This window comes from Bombina bombina, chromosome 5 (assembly GCF_027579735.1).
Source record: "Bombina bombina isolate aBomBom1 chromosome 5, aBomBom1.pri, whole genome shotgun sequence".
In the NCBI taxonomy this organism is placed as follows: domain Eukaryota; kingdom Metazoa; phylum Chordata; class Amphibia; order Anura; family Bombinatoridae; genus Bombina; species Bombina bombina.
Window position 1 is genome coordinate 293,897,065 of NC_069503.1, and position 20,564 is coordinate 293,917,628.

At 41.2% G+C, this 20,564-nt stretch overlaps 1 protein-coding gene across 1 annotated transcript in view; it reads left to right on the forward strand.

The window, feature by feature from the left end:
• The window catches only part of VPS50 (VPS50 subunit of EARP/GARPII complex), a 994,344-nt gene that overhangs the window by 421,115 nt on the left and 552,665 nt on the right, over positions 1-20,564 (forward strand). Inside the window, exon 12 of the mRNA XM_053714049.1 lies at positions 12,396-12,536. Within this exon, the coding sequence (XP_053570024.1) occupies positions 12,396-12,536 (141 nt within the window). The remainder of the gene's footprint in view (positions 1-12,395; positions 12,537-20,564) is intronic.

The window sequence follows — 20,564 nt, forward strand, 5'->3', positions numbered from 1 at the left end:
CCGCCCACCCCAGTCATTCTCTTTGCCGTTGCACAGGCAACATCTCCACGGAGATGGTTAAGAGTTTTTTGGTGTTTAAATGTAGTTTTTATTCTTCTATCAAGTGTTTGTTATTTTAAAATAGTGCTGGTATGTACTATTTACTCTGAAACAGAAAAAGGATGAAGATTTCTGTTTGTAAGAGGAAGATGATTTTAGCAGACAGTAACTAAAATCGATTGCTGTTTCCACACAGGACTGTTGAGATGAAGTAACTTCAGTTGGGGGAAACAGTTAGCAGACCTTTCTGCTTAAGGTATGACTAGCCATATTTCTAACAAGACCATGTAATGCTGGAAGGCTGTCATTTCCCCTCATGGGGACCGGTAAGCCATTTTCTTAGTTAAACATAAAAGAATAAAGGGCTTCAAAAAGGGCTTAAAAACTGGTAGACATTTTTCTGGGCTAAAACGATTGCTTTACTAGGCATATTATGCAGATTCTAACTAATAATTGTTATTATAATCTGGGGAACGTTTAGAAAAACTGCAGGCACTGTGTTGGACACCTTTTTCAGATGGGGGCCTTTTCTAGTTATAGACAGAGCCTCATTTTCGCGCCATTAATGCGCAGTTGTTTTTGGAGAGCAAGGCATGCAGATGCATGTGTGAGGAGCTAAGAATCACTGAAAAAGCTTATAGAAGGCGTCATTTGGTATCGTATTCCCCTCTGGGCTCGGTTGGGTCTCAGCAAAGCATATAGCTGGGACTGTATAGGGGTTAAATGTAAAAACGGCTCCGGTTCCGTTATTTTAAGGGTTAAAGCTCTGAAATTTGGTGTGCAATACTTTTAATGCTTTAAGACACTGTGGTGAAATTTTGGTAATTTTTGAACAATTCCTTCATACTTTTTCACATATTCAGTAATAAAGTGTTTTCAGTTTGAAATTTAAAGAAACAGTAACGGTTTTATTTTAAAACGTTTTTTGTGCTTGATTGACAAGTTTAAGCCTGTTTAACATGTCTGTACCATCAGATAAGCTATGTTCTATATGTATGAAAGACAATGTGTCTCCCCATTTAAATTTATGTGATAAGTGTGCCATAGTGTCCAAACAAAGTAAGGACAGTAATGCCACAGATGATGATATTGCCCAAGATGATTCCTCAAATGAGGGGAGTAAACATGATACTACATCATCCCCTAATGTGTCTACACCAGTTTTGCCCACACAGGAGGCCCCTAGTACATCTAGTGCGCCAATACTTATTACCATGCAACAATTAACGGCTGTAATGGATAACTCCATAGCAAATCTTTTATCCAAAATGCCTACTTATCAGAAAAAGCGCGATTGCTCTGTTTTAAACACTGAAGAGCAGGAGGGCGCTGATAATATTTGTTCTGACATACCCTCACACCAATCTCAAGGGGCCATGAGGGAGGTTTTGTCTGATGGAGAAATCTCAGATTCAGGAAAAATTTCTCATCAAGCTGAAACTGATGTTGTGACATTTAAATTTAAATTAGAACATCTCCGCGCACTGCTTAAGGAGGTGTTATCTACTCTGGATGATTGTGACAATTTGGTCATTCCAGAGAAATTATGTAAGATGGACAAGTTCCTAGAGGTTCCGGTGCCCCCCGACGCTTTTCCTATACCCAAGCGGGTGGCGGACATAGTAAATAAAGAGTGGGAAAGGCCCGGCATACCTTTTGTTCCCCCCCCTATATTTAAGAAATTATTTCCTATAGTCGACCCCAGAAAGGACTTATGGCAGACAGTCCCCAAGGTCGAGGGGGCGGTTTCTACTCTAAACAAACGCACTACTATTCCTATTGAAGACAGCTGTGCTTTTAAAGATCCTATGGATAAAAAATTAGAGGGTTTGCTTAAAAAGATTTTTGTACAGCAAGGGTTCCTTCTACAACCAATTTCATGCATTGTTCCTGTCACTACGGCAGCGTGCTTCTGGTTCGAGGAACTAGAAAAGTCGCTCAGTAGAGAATCTTCGTATGAGGAGGTTATGGACAGAGTTCAAGCACTTAAATTGGCTAACTCTTTTGTTTTAGATGCCGCTTTGCAATTAGCTAGATTAGCGGCGAAAAATTCAGGGTTTGCTATAGTGGCGCGCAGAGCGCTTTGGCTAAAGTCTTGGTCAGCGGATGTGTCATCCAAGACAAAATTGCTTAACATTCCTTTCAAAGGTAAAACATTATTTGGACCAGATTTGAAAGAGATTATTTCAGACATCACTGGAGGAAAGGGCCACGCCCTCCCACAGGATAGGTCTTTTAAGGCTAAAAATAAGCCTAATTTTCGTCCCTTTCGCAGAAACGGACCAGCCTCTAATTCTGCATCCTCTAAGCAAGAGGGTAATACTTCACAACCCAAACCAGCCTGGAAACCAATGCAAGGCTGGAACAAGGGTAAGCAGGCCAAGAAGCCTACCACTGCTACCAAAACAGCATGAAGGGATAGCCCCCGATCCGGAACCGGATCTAGTAGGGGGCAGACTCTCTCTCTTTGCTCAGGCTTGGGCAAGAGATGTTCAGGATCCTTGGGCGCTAGAAATAGTTTCTCAAGGTTATCTTCTGGAATTCAAGGAACTACCCCCAAGGGGAAGGTTCCACAGGTCTCAATTATCCTCAAACCAAATAAAGAGACAGGCATTCTTACATTGCGTAGAAGACCTGTTAAAGATGGGAGTGATACATCCAGTCCCAATAAAAGAACAAGGAATGGGATTTTACTCAAATCTGTTCGTAGTTCCCAAAAAAGAGGGAACATTCAGACCAATTTTGGATCTGAAGATCCTAAACGAATTTCTCAGGGTTCCATCGTTCAAAATGGAAACCATTCGAACGATTCTTCCCACCATCCAGGAAAGTCAATTTATGACCACCGTGGATTTAAAGGATGCGTACCTACATATTCTTATCCACAAGGAACATCATCAGTTCCTAAGGTTCGCTTTTCTGGACAAGCATTACCAGTTTGTGGCACTTCCATTCGGATTAGCCACTGCTCCGAGAATTTTCACAAAGGTACTAGGGTCCCTTCTAGAGGTTCTAAGACCAAGGGGCATTGCAGTAGTACCTTACTTGGACGACATCCTAATTCAAGCGTCGTCCCTGTCAAAAGCAAAGGCTCATACGGACATCGTCCTAGCCTTTCTCAGATCTCACGGATGGAAGGTAAACAAAGAAAAAAGTTCTCTGTCCCCGTCAACAAGAGTTCCCTTCTTGGGAACAATAATAGATTCCTTAGAAATGAGGATTTTTCTGACAGAGGTCAGAAAATCAAAACTTCTAAGCTCTTGTCAAGTACTTCACTCTGTTCCTCGTCCTTCCATAGCGCAGTGCATGGAGGTAATAGGTTTGATGGTTGCAACAATGGACATAGTTCCTTTTGCACGAATTCATCTAAGACCATTACAACTGTGCATGCTCAAACAGTGGAATGGGGATTATACAGACTTGTCTCCGATGATTCAAGTAGATCAAAAGACCAGAGATTCACTCCGTTGGTGGCTGACCCTGGACAATCTGTCACAGGGAATGAGCTTCCGCAGACCAGAGTGGGTCATTGTCACGACAGACGCCAGTCTAGTGGGCTGTGGCGCGGTCTGGGAATCCCTGAAAGCTCAGGGTTTGTGGTCTCGGGAAGAGTCTCTTCTCCCGATAAACATTCTGGAACTGAGAGCGATATTCAATGCTCTCAAAGCTTGGCCTCAACTAGCAAAGGCCAAATTCATAAGGTTTCAATCAGACAAAATGGCGAATGTTGCATATATCAATCATCAGGGGGGAACAAGGAGTTCCCTGGCGATGAAAGAAGTGACCAAGATAATTCATTGGGCGGAGGATCACTCCTGCCACTTGTCTGCGATCCACATCCCAGGAGTGGAAAATTGGAAAGCGGATTTTCTGAGTCGTCAGACATTCCATCCGGGGGAGTGGGAACTCCATCCGGAAATCTTTGCCCAAATAACTCAATTATGGGGCATTCCAGACATGGATCTGATGGCGTCTCGTCAGAACTTCAAGGTTCCTTGCTATGGGTCCAGATCCAGGGATCCCAAGGCGACCCTAGTAGATGCACTAGTAGCACCTTGGACCTTCAACCTAGCTTATGTATTCCCACCGTTTCCTCTCATTCCCAGGCTGGTAGCCAGGATCAATCAGGAGAGGGCCTCGGTGATCTTGATAGCTCCTGCGTGGCCACGCAGGACTTGGTATGCAGACCTGGTGAATATGTCATCGGCTCCACCATGGAAGCTACCTTTGAGACAGGACCTTCTTGTTCAGGGTCCATTCGAACATCCGAATCTGGTTTCCCTCCAACTGACGGCTTGGAGATTGAACGCTTGATTTTATCAAAGCGTGGGTTTTCAGATTCTGTAATAGATACTCTGATTCAGGCTAGAAAGCCTGTAACTAGAAAAATTTACCATAAAATATGGAAAAAATATATCTGTTGGTGTGAATCCAAAGGATTGCCATGGAACAAGATAAAAATTCCTAAGATTCTATCCTTTCTACAAGAAGGTTTGGGGAAAGGATTATCTGCAAGTTCTCTAAAGGGACAGATTTCTGCTTTATCTGTCTTACTACACAAACGACTGGCAGCTATGCCAGATGTTCAAGCATTTGTTCAGGCTCTGGTTAGGATCAAGCCTGTTTACAGACCTTTGACTCCTCCCTGGAGTTTAAATCTAGTTCTTTCAGTTGTTCAAGGGGTTCCGTTTGAACCCTTGCATTCCGTAGATATTAAGTTACTATCTTGGAAAGTTTTGTTTTTGGTTGCAATCTCTTCTGCTAGAAGAGTTTCAGAGTTATCTGCTCTGCAGTGTTCCCCTCCTTATCTGGTGTTCCATGCAGATAAGGTGGTTTTGCGTACTAAGCCTGGTTTTCTTCCTAAAGTTGTTTCTAACAAAAATATTAACCAGGAGATAGTTGTACCTTCTTTGTGTCCGAATCCAGTTTCAAAGAAGGAGCGTTTGTTACACAATTTGGACGTTGTCCGTGCTCTAAAATTCTATTTAGAGGCTACTAAAGATTTCAGACAAACATCATCCTTGTTTGTTGTTTATTCTGGTAAAAGGAGAGGTCAAAAAGCGACTTCTACCTCTTTCCTTTTGGCTTAAAAACATTATCCGTTTGGCTTATGAGACTGCCGGACGGCAGCCTCCTGAAAGAATCACAGCTCACTCCACTAGGGCTGTGGCTTCCACATGGGCCTTCAAGAACGAGGCTTCTGTTGACCAGATATGTAAGGCAGCGACTTGGTCTTCACTGCACACTTTTGCCAAATTTTACAAATTTGATACTTTTGCTTCTTCGGAGGCTATTTTTGGGAGAAAGGTTTTGCAAGCTGTGGTGCCTTCCGTTTAGGTGACCTGATTTGCTCCCTCCCTTCATCCGTGTCCTAAAGCTTTGATATTGGTTCCCACAAGTAAGGATGACGCCGTGGACCGGACACACCAATGTTGGAGAAAACAGAATTTATGCTTACCTGATAAATTACTTTCTCCAACGGTGTGTCCGGTCCACGGCCCGCCCTGGTTTTTTTAATCAGGTCTGATGAATTATTTTCTCTAACTACAGTCACCACGGTATCATATGATTTCTCCTATATATATTTCCTCCTGTCCGTCGGTCGAATGACTGGGGTGGGCGGAGCCTAGGATGGATCATGTGACCAGCTTTGCTGGGACTCTTTGCCATTTCCTGTTGGGGAAGAGAATATCCCACAAGTAAGGATGACGCCGTGGACCGGACACACCGTTGGAGAAAGTAATTTATCAGGGAAGCATAAATTCTGTTTTTCTTAGACTCAGTTACAGAATTAAGGCTTATAACTTGGGCTCTATGCTGGTTGACACTATTGTGGGCTAAATCGATTGACTTTTATCATGTTTATATGACATTTGGAGTGTTTTGCAAACTTTGAAACACTTTTGGGGATGTTTATTTGCGCCTGGCAGTCGTTTAGACTCCTAATCTTGTCAGAAAGGCCCCTTCACTCTGGAATGCAGAGGGAGGAGGCCTCATTTTCGCGCCTCAGTTGCGCAGTTACTTTCTCTAGGCAGTGCATGCAGCTTCACGTGAGAAGGTCCAGTGGCTTAGAAAAGGACTCAGAGAGGCTTATTACGGTTGCGAATAACCCCTAAGGAAGGTAAAAGCCGCAGCAAAGTCTGTGGCAGGGACTGTAGTGTGTTTAAACCGGTCAATTGTGATTATTAGCTCTGTTTTGGTCATTTAGGGGTTAAGGGACTTGAAATTGGTATGCAATACTTTTAAAGCATTAAGACACTGGGGTATAAATTTCATAAAGATCGGATATTTCTTTGATGTTTTTCGATTATTCAGAAATAAAGTGTGCCCTTTTTATTATTTAAAGAGACAGTAACGGTTTTGTTTAAAATTGTTTTTATTGCATTAAAAGCCTGCCTAAGTCTGTTTAACATGTCTGTACCTTCATATAGCCTATGTTCTGTGTGTATGGAGGCCAAGGTGGTTCCCCCATTAAATGTATGTGCAAATTGTGCCATGGCGTCCAAACAGAGTAAGGACAGTACTGTCACATTTAATAATGTTGCCCAAGATGATTCTTTAAATTAAGATAGTGGGGATAGTTCATCCTCTCCTTCTGTGTCAACACCAGCTTTGCCAGCGCAGGCGATACCTAGTACATCTAGCGCGCCAATGCTTGTTACTATGCAGCAATTAACAGCAGTAATGGATAATTCTCTAGCAGCTCTTTTATCCAAATTGCCAGCATTTCCTAGAAAGCGTGATTGCTCAGTTTTAAATACAGAGGATGAGCAAGTAGGCGCTGATGATAATTTATCTGTAATGCCCTCACATCAATCTGAGTTGGCAGTGAGGGAGGGTCTGTCTGAGGGAGAAATTTCTGACTCAGGAAAAATTTCCCAGCAGGCAGAACCTGATATTGTGGCATTTAAATTCAAGCTAGAACATCTCCGCGCTCTGCTTAAGGAGGTTCTAGCTACCCTTGATGATTGTGATACTTTGGTGATTCCAGAGAAGTTGTGCAAAATGGACAAATTCTTAGAGGTTCCAGTGCATGCTGATGCCTTTCCGATACCCAAGAGGGTGGCGGACATAGTGACTAAGGAGTGGAAGAAGCCAGGTGTACCTTTTGTTCCCCCTCCTATATTTAAGAAAATGTTCCCCATTGTCAACCCCAGAAGGGATGCATGTCAAACGGTCCCTAAGGTAGAGGGGGCAGTTTCAACGTTAGCTAAGCGCACAACTATTCCTATAGAGGGCAGTTGCGCTTTCAAAGATCCTATGGATAAAAAATTGGAAGGATTGCTTTAAAAGATTTTTGTTCAGCAAGGTTTCCTTCTTCAACCAATTTCGTGCATTATTCCTGTCACCACGGCAGCGTCTTTTTGGTTCGATGAACTAGAAAACTCGCTCCAAAAGGAGACTCCATATGATGAGGTCATGGACAGAATTCACACACTAAAGTTGGCTAATTCCTTTATTTTGGATGCCGCTTTTCAATTGGCTAAATTAGCGGCGAAAAATTCAGGTTTTGCAATAGTGGTGCGCAGGGCACTTTGGCTAAAATCTTGGTCGGCAGATGTGTCCTCCAAAACAAAATTGCTTAATATTCCTCTCAAAGGTAAGACCCTTTTCGGGCCAGAATTGAAGGAGATTATTTCAGACATCACTGGGGGAAAGGGCCATGCCCTCCCACAGGATAGGCCTTTCAAGGCTAAGAATAAGTCTAATTTTCGTTCCTTTCGCAATTTCAGGAACGGACCGGCTTCTAACTCTGCAGCCTCTAGACAAGAGGGTAACACTTCCCAGCCTAAACCAGCATGGAAACCATTGCAAGGCTGGAACAAGGGAAAACAGGCCAAGAAGCATGCTGCTGCTGCTACCAAGACAGCATGAAGGGGTAGCCCCCGATCCGGGACCGGATCTAGTAGGGGCAGACTTTCTCTCTTTGCTCATGCTTGGGCAAGAGATGTTCCGGACCCCTGGGCACTAGAAATTGTCTCTCAGGGCTATCTTCTAGAGTTCAAGGAACTTCCTCCAAGGGGAAGGTTCCACATGTCTCGCTTATCTTTAGACCAGATAAAGAGACAGGCATTCTTACGTTGCGTAGATGACCTATTAAAGATGGGAGTGATACACCCAGTTCCAACAGCGGAACAAGGTCTGGGTTTTTACTCAAACCTGTTTGTTGTTCCCAAAAAATAAGGAACTTTCAGGCCAATTCTGGACTTAAAAATTCTAAACAAATTCCTCAGAGTTCCATCATTCAAAATGGAAACCATTCGGACAATTTTACCAACGATCCAGGAGGGTCAATATATGACTACCGTGGACCTAAAAGATGCGTACCTGCATATTCCTATCCACAAAGATCATCCGTTCCTGAGGTTCGCCTTTCTGGACAAACATTACCAGTTCATGGCTCTTCCGTTCGGTTTAGCCACTGCTCCCAGAATTTTCACAAAGGTGCTAGGGTCCCTTCTAGCGGTCCTAAGGCCGAGGGGCATTGCAGTAGCACCTTACCTAGACGACATTCTAATTCAAGCGTCGTCCCTTCCCAAAGCAAGGGCTCATACAGACATTGTTTTAGCTTTTCTCAGATCTCACGGGTGGAAGGTGAACATAGAAAAGAGTTCCCTGTCCCCGTCCACAAGGGTTCCCTTTCTGGGAACAATAATAGACTCTGTGGAAATGAAGATTTTTCTGACAGAGGTCAGGAAGTTAAAGCTTTTAAACGCTTGTCGAGTTCTTCAATCTATTTCTCAGCCCTCCATAGGTCAGTGCATGGAGGTAATAGGATTAATGGTTGCGGCAATGGACGTGGTTCCTTTTGCTCAAATTAATTTAAGACCATTGCAACTGTGCATGCTCAAACAGTGGAATGGGGATTATGTAGACTTGTCTCCCCAGATTCAAGTGGACCAGATAACCAGAAACTCACTCCTTTGGTGGTTGGCGCAGGATCACCTGTCTCAGGGAATGAGTTTCCGCAGACCAGAGTGGATCATTGTCACGACCGACGCAAGTCTCTTAGGCTGGGGCGCGGTCTGGGACTCCCTGAAAGCTCAGGGTCTATGGTCTCGGGAGGAGTCTCTTCTCCCGATAAACATTTTGGAACTGAGAGCAATATTCAATGCGCTCCTGGCTTGGCCTCAACTAGCGAAGGCCAGGTTCATAAGATTTCAGTCGGACAACATGACGACTGTAGCGTACATCAATCATCAGGGAGGAACAAAGAGTTCCCTGGTGATGAGAGAGGTATCCAAGATCATCAAATGGGCGGAGGATCACTCCTGCCATCTATCTGCAATTCACATCCCAGGAGTGGACAACTGGGAGGCGGATTATTTGAGTCGTCAGACTTTCCATCCGGGGGAGTGGGAACTTCACCCGGAGGTTTTTGCCCAGTTAACTCAACTATGGGGCATTCCAGATATGGATCTGATGGCGTCTCGTCAGAACTCCAAGGTTCCTCGCTATGGGTCCAGATCCAGGGATCCCAAGGCGACACTAGTAGATGCATTGGTGGCGCCTTGGTCGTTCAATCTAGCTTTTGTGTTTCCACCGTTTCCTCTCCTTCCCAGGCTTGTAGCCAGGATCAAACAGGAGAAGGCCTCGGTGATTCTTATAGCTCCTGCATGGCCACGCAGGACTTGGTATGCAGACCTGGTGAATATGTCATCGGCTCCACCATAGAAGCTACCTTTGAGGCAGGACCTTCTAGTACAAGGTCCATTCGAACATCCAAATCTAGTTTCTCTGCAACTGACTGCTTGGAAATTGAACGCTTGATTCTATCTAAGCGTGGGTTTTCGGATTCGGTTATAGATACTTTGGTTCAGGCCAGAAAACCTGTGACTAGGAAAATTTACCATAATATATGGCAAAAATATATCTGTTGGTGCGAATCCAAGGGTTACTCTTGGAGTAAAATTAGAATTCCTAGGATACTTTCCTTTCTCCAAGAGGGTTTGGAAAAAGGTTTGTCAGCTAGTTCTCTAAAAGGACAGATATCTGCTCTGTCTGTCTTGTTGCACAAACGTCTGGCAGCCGTGCCAGATGTACAGGCATTAGTTAGAATCAAGCCTGTCTACAGACCTATGACTCCTCCATGGAGTCTAAATTTAGTTCTTTCAGTTCTTCAAGGGGTTCCGTTTGAACCTTTGCATTCCATAGATATTAAATTACTATCTTGGAAAGTTCTGTTTTTGGTTGCTTTTTCTTCTGCTCGAAGAGTTTCCGAATTGTCTGCTTTGCAGTGTTCTTCACCCTATCTGGTTTTCCATACAGATAAGGTAGTTTTACGTACTAAGCCTGGTTTTCTTCCAAAGGTGGTTTCCAATAGGAATATTAACCAGGAAATAGTTGTTCCTTCTCTGTGTCCGAATCCAGTTTCGAAGAAGGAACGTTTGTTACATAACTTAGATGTAGTTTGTGCTTTAAAATTCTATTTAGAAGCAACTAAGGATTTCAGACAGACATCTTCTTTGTTTGTCGTCTATTCTGGTAAGAGGAGAGGTCAGAAAGCTACTGCCACCTCTCTTTCCTTTTGGCTAAAAAGCATCATCCGATTGGCTTATGAGACTGCCGGCCGGCAGCCTCCTGAACGAATTACAGCTCACTCTACTAGAGCTGTGGCTTCCACATGGGCCTTCAAGAATGAGGCTTCTGTTGAACAGATCTGTAAGACAGCAACTTGGTCTTCTCTGCATACTTTTGCCAAATTTTACAAATTCGATACTTATGCTTCTTCAGAGGCTGTTTTTGGGAGAAAGGTTTTGCAAGCTGAGGTGCCTTCCGTTTAGGTGACCTGACTTGTTCCCTCCCTTCATCCGTGTCCTAAAGCTTTGGTATTGGTTCCCACAAGTAAGGATGAAGCCGTGGACCGGACACACCAATGTAGGAGAAAACAGAATTTATGTTTACCTGATAAATTTCTTTCTCCTACGGTGTGTCCGGTCCACGGTCCGCCCTGGCTTTTAGTCAGGTTTAAAATTTTTATTTTTCTGTACACTACAGTCACCACGGCACCTTATAGTTTCTCCTTTTTCTCCTAACCGTTGGTCGAATGACTGGGGGGCGGAGCCAGAGGGGGGGCTATATGGACAGCTTTGCTGTGTGCTCTCTTTGCCATTTCCTGTAGGGAATGAGAATATCCCCACAAGTAAGGATGAAGCCGTGGACCGGACACACTGTAGGAGAAAGAAATTTATCAGGTAAACATAAATTCTGTTTTTAATTTGGTTGTAAGACACCAATTGTGCATGATACTATTTTTTTTGTTTTTAATAGTTCCCTGATTGTTGCAATTATAATCTCAAGAGAGGGTGCTTGGTATTTAATCAAGCTTTTAGAACTTCAGCGTAGACACTGACCAAAAAAACAATACATCTAATAGCACTCTTTGTTCATGGCCTATGTAGGCAACAGCACACATATTAAAAATATACTTTTTTATTATTTGTTTTTATATGGTTTTTGAGATTTGTAGTTTTGGGTACTGCCTGGCCTGACAGAACCTTACCAGACTAGACAAATCAAATGGACTGGCTGGCTGTGCAAGATAATCAATTTGGCATATAAAGCCCTAAGACATGGATTTATTTTGTTTCGAGAAAGCCTTTTTAAAAACCTCTTATTAACTGTCTTAATAAATAGAATGTGTTAATTACGTAATTGTTATTATTTATGTGTGTGCAGAATTTAAGAACAAATCTCTATTTAAAAATTGAAAATTTTTTAAATAGTGCAAAGGATAAAGCACCTTGCTACAGTACTACAGTTAATGGGTTAAATTTCTTCTTAGGTCGGTTTGTATGTTTCATTTGTATTATATGAATAATAATCACAGCTCAGACTTAAGTGCCCTAAATTACACAGAAATACACGGCTCATGTTGTGCTTGATTTAAGGGCAAACAAATTTACGGTGAAAAACATTTATACAGTTTACTTGTAACCACATTTAACCTGTGTCTATATATGATGTCAATGCAAAATGTGAAACTAATGAAGTACTTATGAAGCATCCCCATAACTCATAATATATAGTACCGTGTTCCTGTGTTGAGAGTCACAGATTGAAACACTGGGCAGTACATATTTGTACTTTTTTCCCATAACCATCTGTTAGAACTCATACAGAAATAATTAACACTTTTAAAATGACTCGTGTAACTCGTATAGTATAATTGTTTGTGTACTTTGTTCATAATAAACATGTTTTATGTGGCATGTATCTTTTTAAATAAATAAATTAAATAAAATACTTATAAATAAATAAAGGGTAGCTGATTTTATTAATGCTGGAAATCCTAAAATCATAATTATGTCAGGAATGTAATAAGCCATTAAAAAGAAATCCTATTTTATTCTTAGACTGCAATGGACCAGTTGCATATGCACTTTACTCAGGCTATCCACAACACTGTTTTTCAAGTTGTTCTTGGATATGTGGAGCTGTGTGCTGGAAACACGGACACAAAGTTTCAGAAACTGCCATATAAGGACCTTTGCATGGTAAGTATCTATAATTCAATGATTTGTTTGCATTATATAAGACTTCTTAAAATTAATATATGAATATGTATATATATATATATATATATATATATATATATATATATATATACATACACACATATATACACACACATACATATATATAGAGAGAAAGAGAAAAAGAGAAGCTAATTCAAATGTAGGAACATCTGATTTTCCTGGTGTGTTGTATTTGTAATTCTAATGGATTGGTAAATGAAGATTAAAACTGTTCAATACCAAACCAGTAAGTTGGAGAACCATTTTTATTAATTCATCCATTGAATCTTTCAACCTTTCCTTTAACAAATACATTCTGAAATAGACACAATTTTAAATTGTTGGTAGACATTTTTTTAACTCAGAAATAAAAGCACCATGTAAACTAATTAACCCTTTAATGCCGTTAGGACGTTGTATTTCATCTGAATTTTGCTGGGCTTTAGCGCCGTAGGACGAAATACAACGTCCTAACCGCTTGGCTTTCCTGAAGCTACTGGCGCTTCCCTGATGGGATCTGGGTCTGGAGGGCGTGCCTAACATCATAGGGACGCACCCATGACGCAATCCCATCATTGAAATCTTGTGATCACGTGCACAATCGCGAGATTTCAATTTGTTTACATCGGAACAGTTGTTCCGATGTAGACAAGTTAACCCTGGCACGAAAGGGTTAAATGATTTAGTGCCTTGTTGTTCGTTTTATTATTTAGTGAGTTGTAAAGGATTATGTGATAACAAAAACATTGTGCGATTTATTAGTTTTCTGCTTGACAGTTTTCTATTTAACATAGAATGTGATCAATCTTTTTATTTAAGGCAAAAGCCTATTAATTTGTTCTGTAATACCATTTTATTAACTGTGCTAAACTGAAAGATATTTATTACTCAGTGTTTTTGCTAGTAATATTAATAGATGAGCTTAATATCTAAAAAAAAATACTGCAAAATCTTTGCTGCCCTAATAACCATCTTTTATGAACAGCTGACATTTTCGAAAGGAGGCAAAGTTATAAAAAAAAAATGCATTAGTTTCATCTTGAAGTTTGACCTCTCTTCTTTCCACCTACATGTTGGAAACGTGGGTGTTTGAAATGGAGTTTCATTGTTTTATAGCCTTCTAAAATGGAAACTATAGCTCTTACAAATTATCCTTATTGGAATGACTTTGCGTCTCAACAGTTTTTGAGACAATTCCATCAGAAGTGCTTTAGAGCAAATGCATTTTGTGTTTGGACAGACGCTGCCACATTATCTCCCTAAATTTAAATTTGAATCATTTGTCTTTTTCAAATCAAGCTCTATTCTTTCTAAGACCTCGGGCACCTTGAAGAAATCATTAAAATGTTTTAATAGTCTGACAACTGCTAAATACTTAGAGAATACTGAAATGGTGTGTGTTTTCACGGCTTTTGTGAAAATGCCCACAAGCCACTCATTAATCATTAAATCTTTTTTTTTTAACATGATATGTGGGGAACATTTTAAATGATATGCACTGAGGAGATCTTGGCGAATATACATATTATTAGTATTTATTAGCTGCTGTGTTTGTCTAGACTCAAGCAGATACTGTGACATGCTATTTATCTGTTAATTGTAATAACCATACTCCGTGAGGTATCAAAACAGTGTTAAACAGTAGTTTAGTTTGCCGGTAGAATATAATGAATCAAAATGGATGCTGACGACATTAATCCTTTTTTTTTTCTTACCATTTAAAACATATTCATATTATTTAAAAGGAAAACTCCTTTCTGGAAGTTGGTAGTTATTTTTATTGTTGCTATAGTTTATACAAAAGTACTGTCTGAAAAATCATCTTTTTTTTTTTCTTCTTTTTTTTTTGTTTTTGGTTAACTTTACTGCTTTTATCAAAATATTCAATTTTTTATTTTTTTTTAAAATCAGCTTGTGTGTTTTTTTCTTATTTTTCTGTGGTATTAGAGTCCCTTACTAGGGTCACCATTTGAATAATGTAAGCCACCCAAATGATGTTTGCAGTGTAATGTAACATCAGGTTTCTTTACTTACCGAGCGGTAGGGTAAACACAAATGTTTAAGAAACAAGCTTTTCTTGGGGCTTTCCACTAACTGTTGTTGAAGCAAAATATACATTACAAAAGTTAGAGTAAATCATAGCAACTTTTTAATTGTACAGTAATGTATATGTTTGAATGCACAGATTTTTCATAGTACAGGTGGCCCTCGTTTTACAATGGTTCAATTTACACCGTTTCAAAATACTAACCTTTTTTTCCAGTCATGTGACTATTGAAACGCATTGAGAAGCAGTGCATTTATTAAAATAGCCAGTATTTGGAGCTGTCCGCTTGTGTTTCAGCAAAGCCAAACAAGCTGAAATTAATCAGTTTAACCAGACCTGAGTTATCGAGCAGATTTCAAAGGAACAAAATCTTCCTGTCTATAAATCAGTCCAGATTGGAATGCATAGAAAGAACTGTTTGCAGAAAAATGCAAGTAAAGTCTGTGTTGTGTGCTTATTTTATTAGGTTTATAATGGTGTTTAGCAAATGTTTTTGTTCATTTAACTTAGTTTAATTATATATTCTGTGTTGTGTGATTATTTTATTAGGTTTATAATGCTGTTTAGCATTTAAAGTCTTCATTTCAAAGTTTTAAAAATAATGTATTATAGGTTACTTATGACAATTTTGAGAGGGGCCTGGAACCTAGCTCCCTCACTTCCCATTGACTTACATTATAAACTGGGTTTCAATTTACAACAGTTTACTGGGTTTCAATTTACAACGGTTTCGATTTACAACCATTCCTTCTGGAACCTAACCCCGTCGTAAACTGAGGGCTACCTGTATATGACGATTACTCCAGAATTCAAATTCACTTACAGCATACTTGTGTTTGCAAAGGTCCTCTAGCCCACTTTAGCAGAGCCGGCAAATGTCCAAAGCGCTTGGACTAATATACTTCCAAGCAACAAATCGGGCTGTTTTTTGCTGGTCCAATTTCACACAATTTTCAATTAACATTTTTTATCATTTAACCAGATAATTTAAGTAATAAATTAACCTAGCCTAATATTACTTTAGTTCTGTAAAGGCTTCATAATTTTAAAGTGTGATTTGAAGCAATGTTTTTAACATTTTATTTTACTAGGAAAAAAATTGTCTATACACATTATCCAACTACATAGAAAATCATTTTTTTTGTTTTTGTATTTTAACTGCTGCATGAACAGCCAAGATAATCTATTTCAAATAGGCCACTTGACATGTTCAAGTAACCATGTGGACTGGAATATCATTGGTGAGGGGTCCCAATACAACATATATGATGGAACTATTTCTCCAACATAGGTGTGTCCGGTCCACGGCGTCATCCTTACTTGTGGGATATTCTCTTCCCCAACAGGAAATGGCAAAGAGCCCAGCAAAGCTGGTCACATGATCCCTCCTAGGCTCCGCCTTCCCCAGTCATTCTCTTTGCCGTTGCACAGGCAACATCTCCACGGAGATGGCTTAGAGTTTTTTGGTGTTTAAATGTAGTTTTATTCTTCAATCAAGAGTTTGTTATTTTAAAATAGTGCTGGTATGTACTATTTACTCTGAAACAGAAAAGAGATGAAGATTTCTGTTTGTAAGAGGAAGATGATTTTAGCAACCGTTACTAAAATCGATGGCTGTTTCCACATAGGACTGTTGAGATGAAGTAACTTCAGTTGGGGGAAACAGTGGGCAGACTTTGCTGCTTGAGGTATGACACATTTCTAACAAGACTTGGTAATGCTGGAAGCTGTAATTTTCCCTATGGGATCCGGTAAGCCATTTTCTTAGTTTTAAATATAAGAATAAAGGGCTTCACAAGGGCTTTAAAGACTGGTAGACATTTTTCTGGGCTAAAACGATTACTTTATAAGCATATTTAATGGTTTATAACTTTGAAGAGTTATTTTAATCTTGGGAATTGTGTTAAAAAAACGGCAGGCACTCTATTGGACACCTTTTTCACTGGGGGCCTTTTCTAGTCATAGGCAGAGCCTCATTTTCGCGCCACTAATGCGCAGTTGTTTTTGAGAAGCAAGGCATGCAGATGCATGTGTGAGGAGCTCAGATCCACTGAAAAAGCTTATTGAAGGCGTCATTTGGTATCGTATTCCCCTCTGGGCTTGGTTGGGTCTCAGCAAAGCAGATACCAGGGGCTGTATAGGGGTTAAATGTAAAAACGGCTCCGGTTCCGTTGTTTTAAGAGTTAAAGCTTTCAAATTTGGTGTGCAATACTTTTAAGGCTTTAAGACACTGTGGTGAAATTTTGGTGAATTTTGAACAATTCCTTCATACTTTTTCACATATTCAGTAATAAAGTGTGTTCAGTTTAAAATTTAAAGTGACAGTAACGGTTTTATTTTAAAAGTTTTTTGTGCTTTGTTATCAAGTTTATGCCTATTAACATGTCTGAACCATCAGATAGACGATGTTCTGTATGTTCGGAAGCCAAGGTTCCTCTCCATTTAAATATATGTGATGAATGTGACAAACAAAGTAGGGACAATGATGCCACTGATAATAATGTTGCCCAAAATGATTCCTTAAGTGAGGGGAGTAAGCATGGTACTGCATCATCTCCTTCTATGTCTACACCAGTCTTGCCCACTCAGGAGGTCCCTAGTTCATCTAGTGCGCCAATCCTCCTTACTATGCAACAATTAACGGCTGTAATGGATAATTCTATTAAAAACATTTTAGCCAAAATGCCCACTTATCAGCGAAAGCGCGACTGCTCTGTTTTAGATACTGAAGAGCATGAGGACGCTGATGATAATGGTTCTGACATGCCCTTACACCAGTCTGAAGGGGCCAGGGAGGTTTTGTCTGAGGGAGAAATTTCAGATTCAGGAAAAATTTCTCAACAAGCTGAACCTGACGTTATTACATTCAAATTTAAATTGGAACATCTCCGCGCTCTGCTTAAGGAGGTGTTATCTACTCTGGATGATTGTGACAATTTGGTCATTCCAGAGAAATTATGTAAGATGGACAAGTTCCTAGAGGTCCCGGTGCCCCCCGAAGCTTTTCCTATACCCAAGCGGGTGGCGGACATTGTAAATAAAGAATGGGAAAGGCCCGGCATACCTTTTGTCCCTCCCCCTATATTTAAGAAATTATTTCCTATGGTCGACCCCAGGAAGGACTTATGGCAGACAGTCCCCAAGGTCGAGGGGGCGGTTTCTACTCTAAACAAACGCACTACTATCCCTATAGAAGATAGTTGTGCTTTCAAAGATCCTATGGATAAAAAATTAGAGGGTTTGCTTAAAAAGATGTTTGTTCAGCAAGGTTACCTTCTACAATCAATTTCATTCATTGTTCCTGTCACTACAGCAGCGTGTTTCTGGTTCGAAGAACTAGAAAAGTCGCTCAATAAAGAATCTTCTTATGAGGAGGTTATGGACAGAGTTCAAGCACTTAAATTGGCTAACTCTTTTACCTTAGACGCCACTTTGCAATTAGCTAGATTAGCGGCGAAAAATTCAGGTTTTGCTATTGTGGCGCGCAGAGCGCTTTGGCTAAAGTCTTGGTCAGCGGATGTGTCCTCCAAGAACAAATTGCTTAACATCCCTTTCAAGGGGAAAACGCTGTTTGGCCCTGACTTGAAAGAGATTATTTCAGACATCACTGGGGGAAAGGGCTACGCCCTTCCTCAGGATAGGTCTTTTAAGGCTAAAAATAAACCAAATTTTCGTCCCTTTCGCAGAAACGGACCAGCCTCAAATTCTACATCCTCTAAGCAAGAGGGTAATTCTTCTCAAACCAAGCCAGCCTGGAGACCGATGCAAGGCTGGAACAAAGGTAAGCAGGCCAAGAAGCCTGCTACCGCTACTAAGACAGCATGAGATGTTGGCCCCCGATCCGGGACCGGATCTGGTGGGGGGCAGACTCTCTCTCTTCGCTCAGGCTTGGGCAAGAGATGTTCAGGATCCTTGGGCGCTAGAAATAGTTTCTCAAGGTTATCTCCTGGAATTCAAGGAACTACCCCCAAGGGGAAGGTTCCACAGGTCTCAATTGTCTTCAGACCAAATAAAAAGACAGGCATTCTTACATTGTGTAGAAGACCTGTTAAAAATGGGAGTGATTCATCCTGTTCCATTAGGAGAACAAGGGATGGGGTTTTACTCCAATCTGTTCATAGTTCCCAAAAAAGAGGGAACATTCAGGCCAATTTTGGATCTCAAGATCCTAAACAAATTTCTCAGGGTTCCATCGTTCAAAATGGAAACCATTCGGACAATTCTTCCTACCATCCAGGAAGGTCAATTCATGTCCACGGTGGATTTAAAGGATGCGTATCTACATATTCCTATCCACAAGGAACATCATCGGTTCCTAAGGTTCGCCTTTCTGGACAAGCATTACCAGTTTGTGGCACTTCCATTCGGATTAGCCACTGCTCCAAGAATTTTCACAAAGGTACTAGGGTCCCTTCTAGCGGTGCTAAGGCCAAGGGGCATTGCAGTAGTACCTTACTTGGACGACATACTGATTCAAGCGTCGTCTCTGCCACAAGCAAAGGCTCATACGGACATTGTCCTAGCCTTTCTCAGATCTCACGGGTGGAAAGTGAACGTAGAAAAAAGTTCTCTATTCCCGTCAACAAGAGTTCCCTTCTTGGGAACAATAATAGACTCCTTAGAAATGAAGATTTTTCTGACAGAGGCCAGAAAATCAAAACTTCTAAGCTCTTGTCAAGTACTTCATTCTGTTCTTCTTCCTTCCATAGCGCAGTGCATGGAAGTAATAGGTTTGATGGTTGCGGCAATGGACATAGTTCCTTTTGCGCGAATTCATCTAAGACCATTACAACTGTGCATGCTCAGACAGTGGAATGGGGATTATACAGACTTGTCTCCGACGATCCAAGTAGATCAGAGGACCAGAGATTCACTCCGTTGGTGGCTGACCCTGGACAACCTGTCACAAGGGATGAGCTTCCGCAGACCAGAGTGGGTCATTGTCATGACCGACGCCAGTCTGGTGGGCTGGGGCGCAGTCTGGGAACCCCTGAAAGCTCAGGGTCTATGGTCTCGGGAAGAATCTCTTCTCCCGATAAACATTCTGGAACTGAGAGCGATATTCAATGCTCTCAAGGCTTGGCCTCAACTAGCAAAGGCCAAATTCATAAGGTTTCAATCAGACAACATGACGACTGTTGCATATATCAACCATCAGGGGGGAACAAGGAGTTCCCTGGCGATGGAAGAAGTGACCAAAATAATTCAATGGGCGGAGGATCACTCCTGCCACTTGTCTGCAATCCACATCCCAGGAGTGGAAAATTGGGAAGCGGATTTTCTGAGTCGTCAGACATTTCATCCGGGGGAGTGGGAACTCCATCCGGAAATCTTTGCCCAAATAACTCAATTATGGGGCATTCCAGACATGGATCTGATGGCGTCTCGTCAGAACTTCAAGGTTCCTTGCTACGGGTCCAGATCCAGGGATCCCAAGGCGACTCTAGTAGATGCACTAGTAGCGCCCTGGACCTTCAACCTAGCTTATGTATTCCCACCGTTTCCTCTCATTCCCAGGCTGGTAGCCAGGATCAATCAGGAGAGGGCTTCAGTGATCTTGATAGCTCCTGCGTGGCCACGCAGAACTTGGTATGCAGACCTGGTGAATATGTCATCGGCTCCACCATGGAAGCTACCTTTGAGACGGGACCTTCTTGTTCAAGGTCCGTTCGAACATCCGAATCTGGCCTCACTCCAACTGACTGCTTGGAGATTGAACGCTTGATTTTATCAAAGCGTGGGTTCTCAGATTCTGTCATTGATACTCTTATTCAGGCTAGAAAGCCTGTAACTAGAAAAATTTACCATAAAATATGGAAAAAATATATCTGTTGGTGCGAATCTAAAGGATTCCCATGGAACAAGATAAAAATTCCTAAGATTCTATCCTTTCTACAAGAGGGTTTGGAGAAAGGATTATCTGCAAGTTCTTTGAAGGGACGGATTTCTGCTTTATCTGT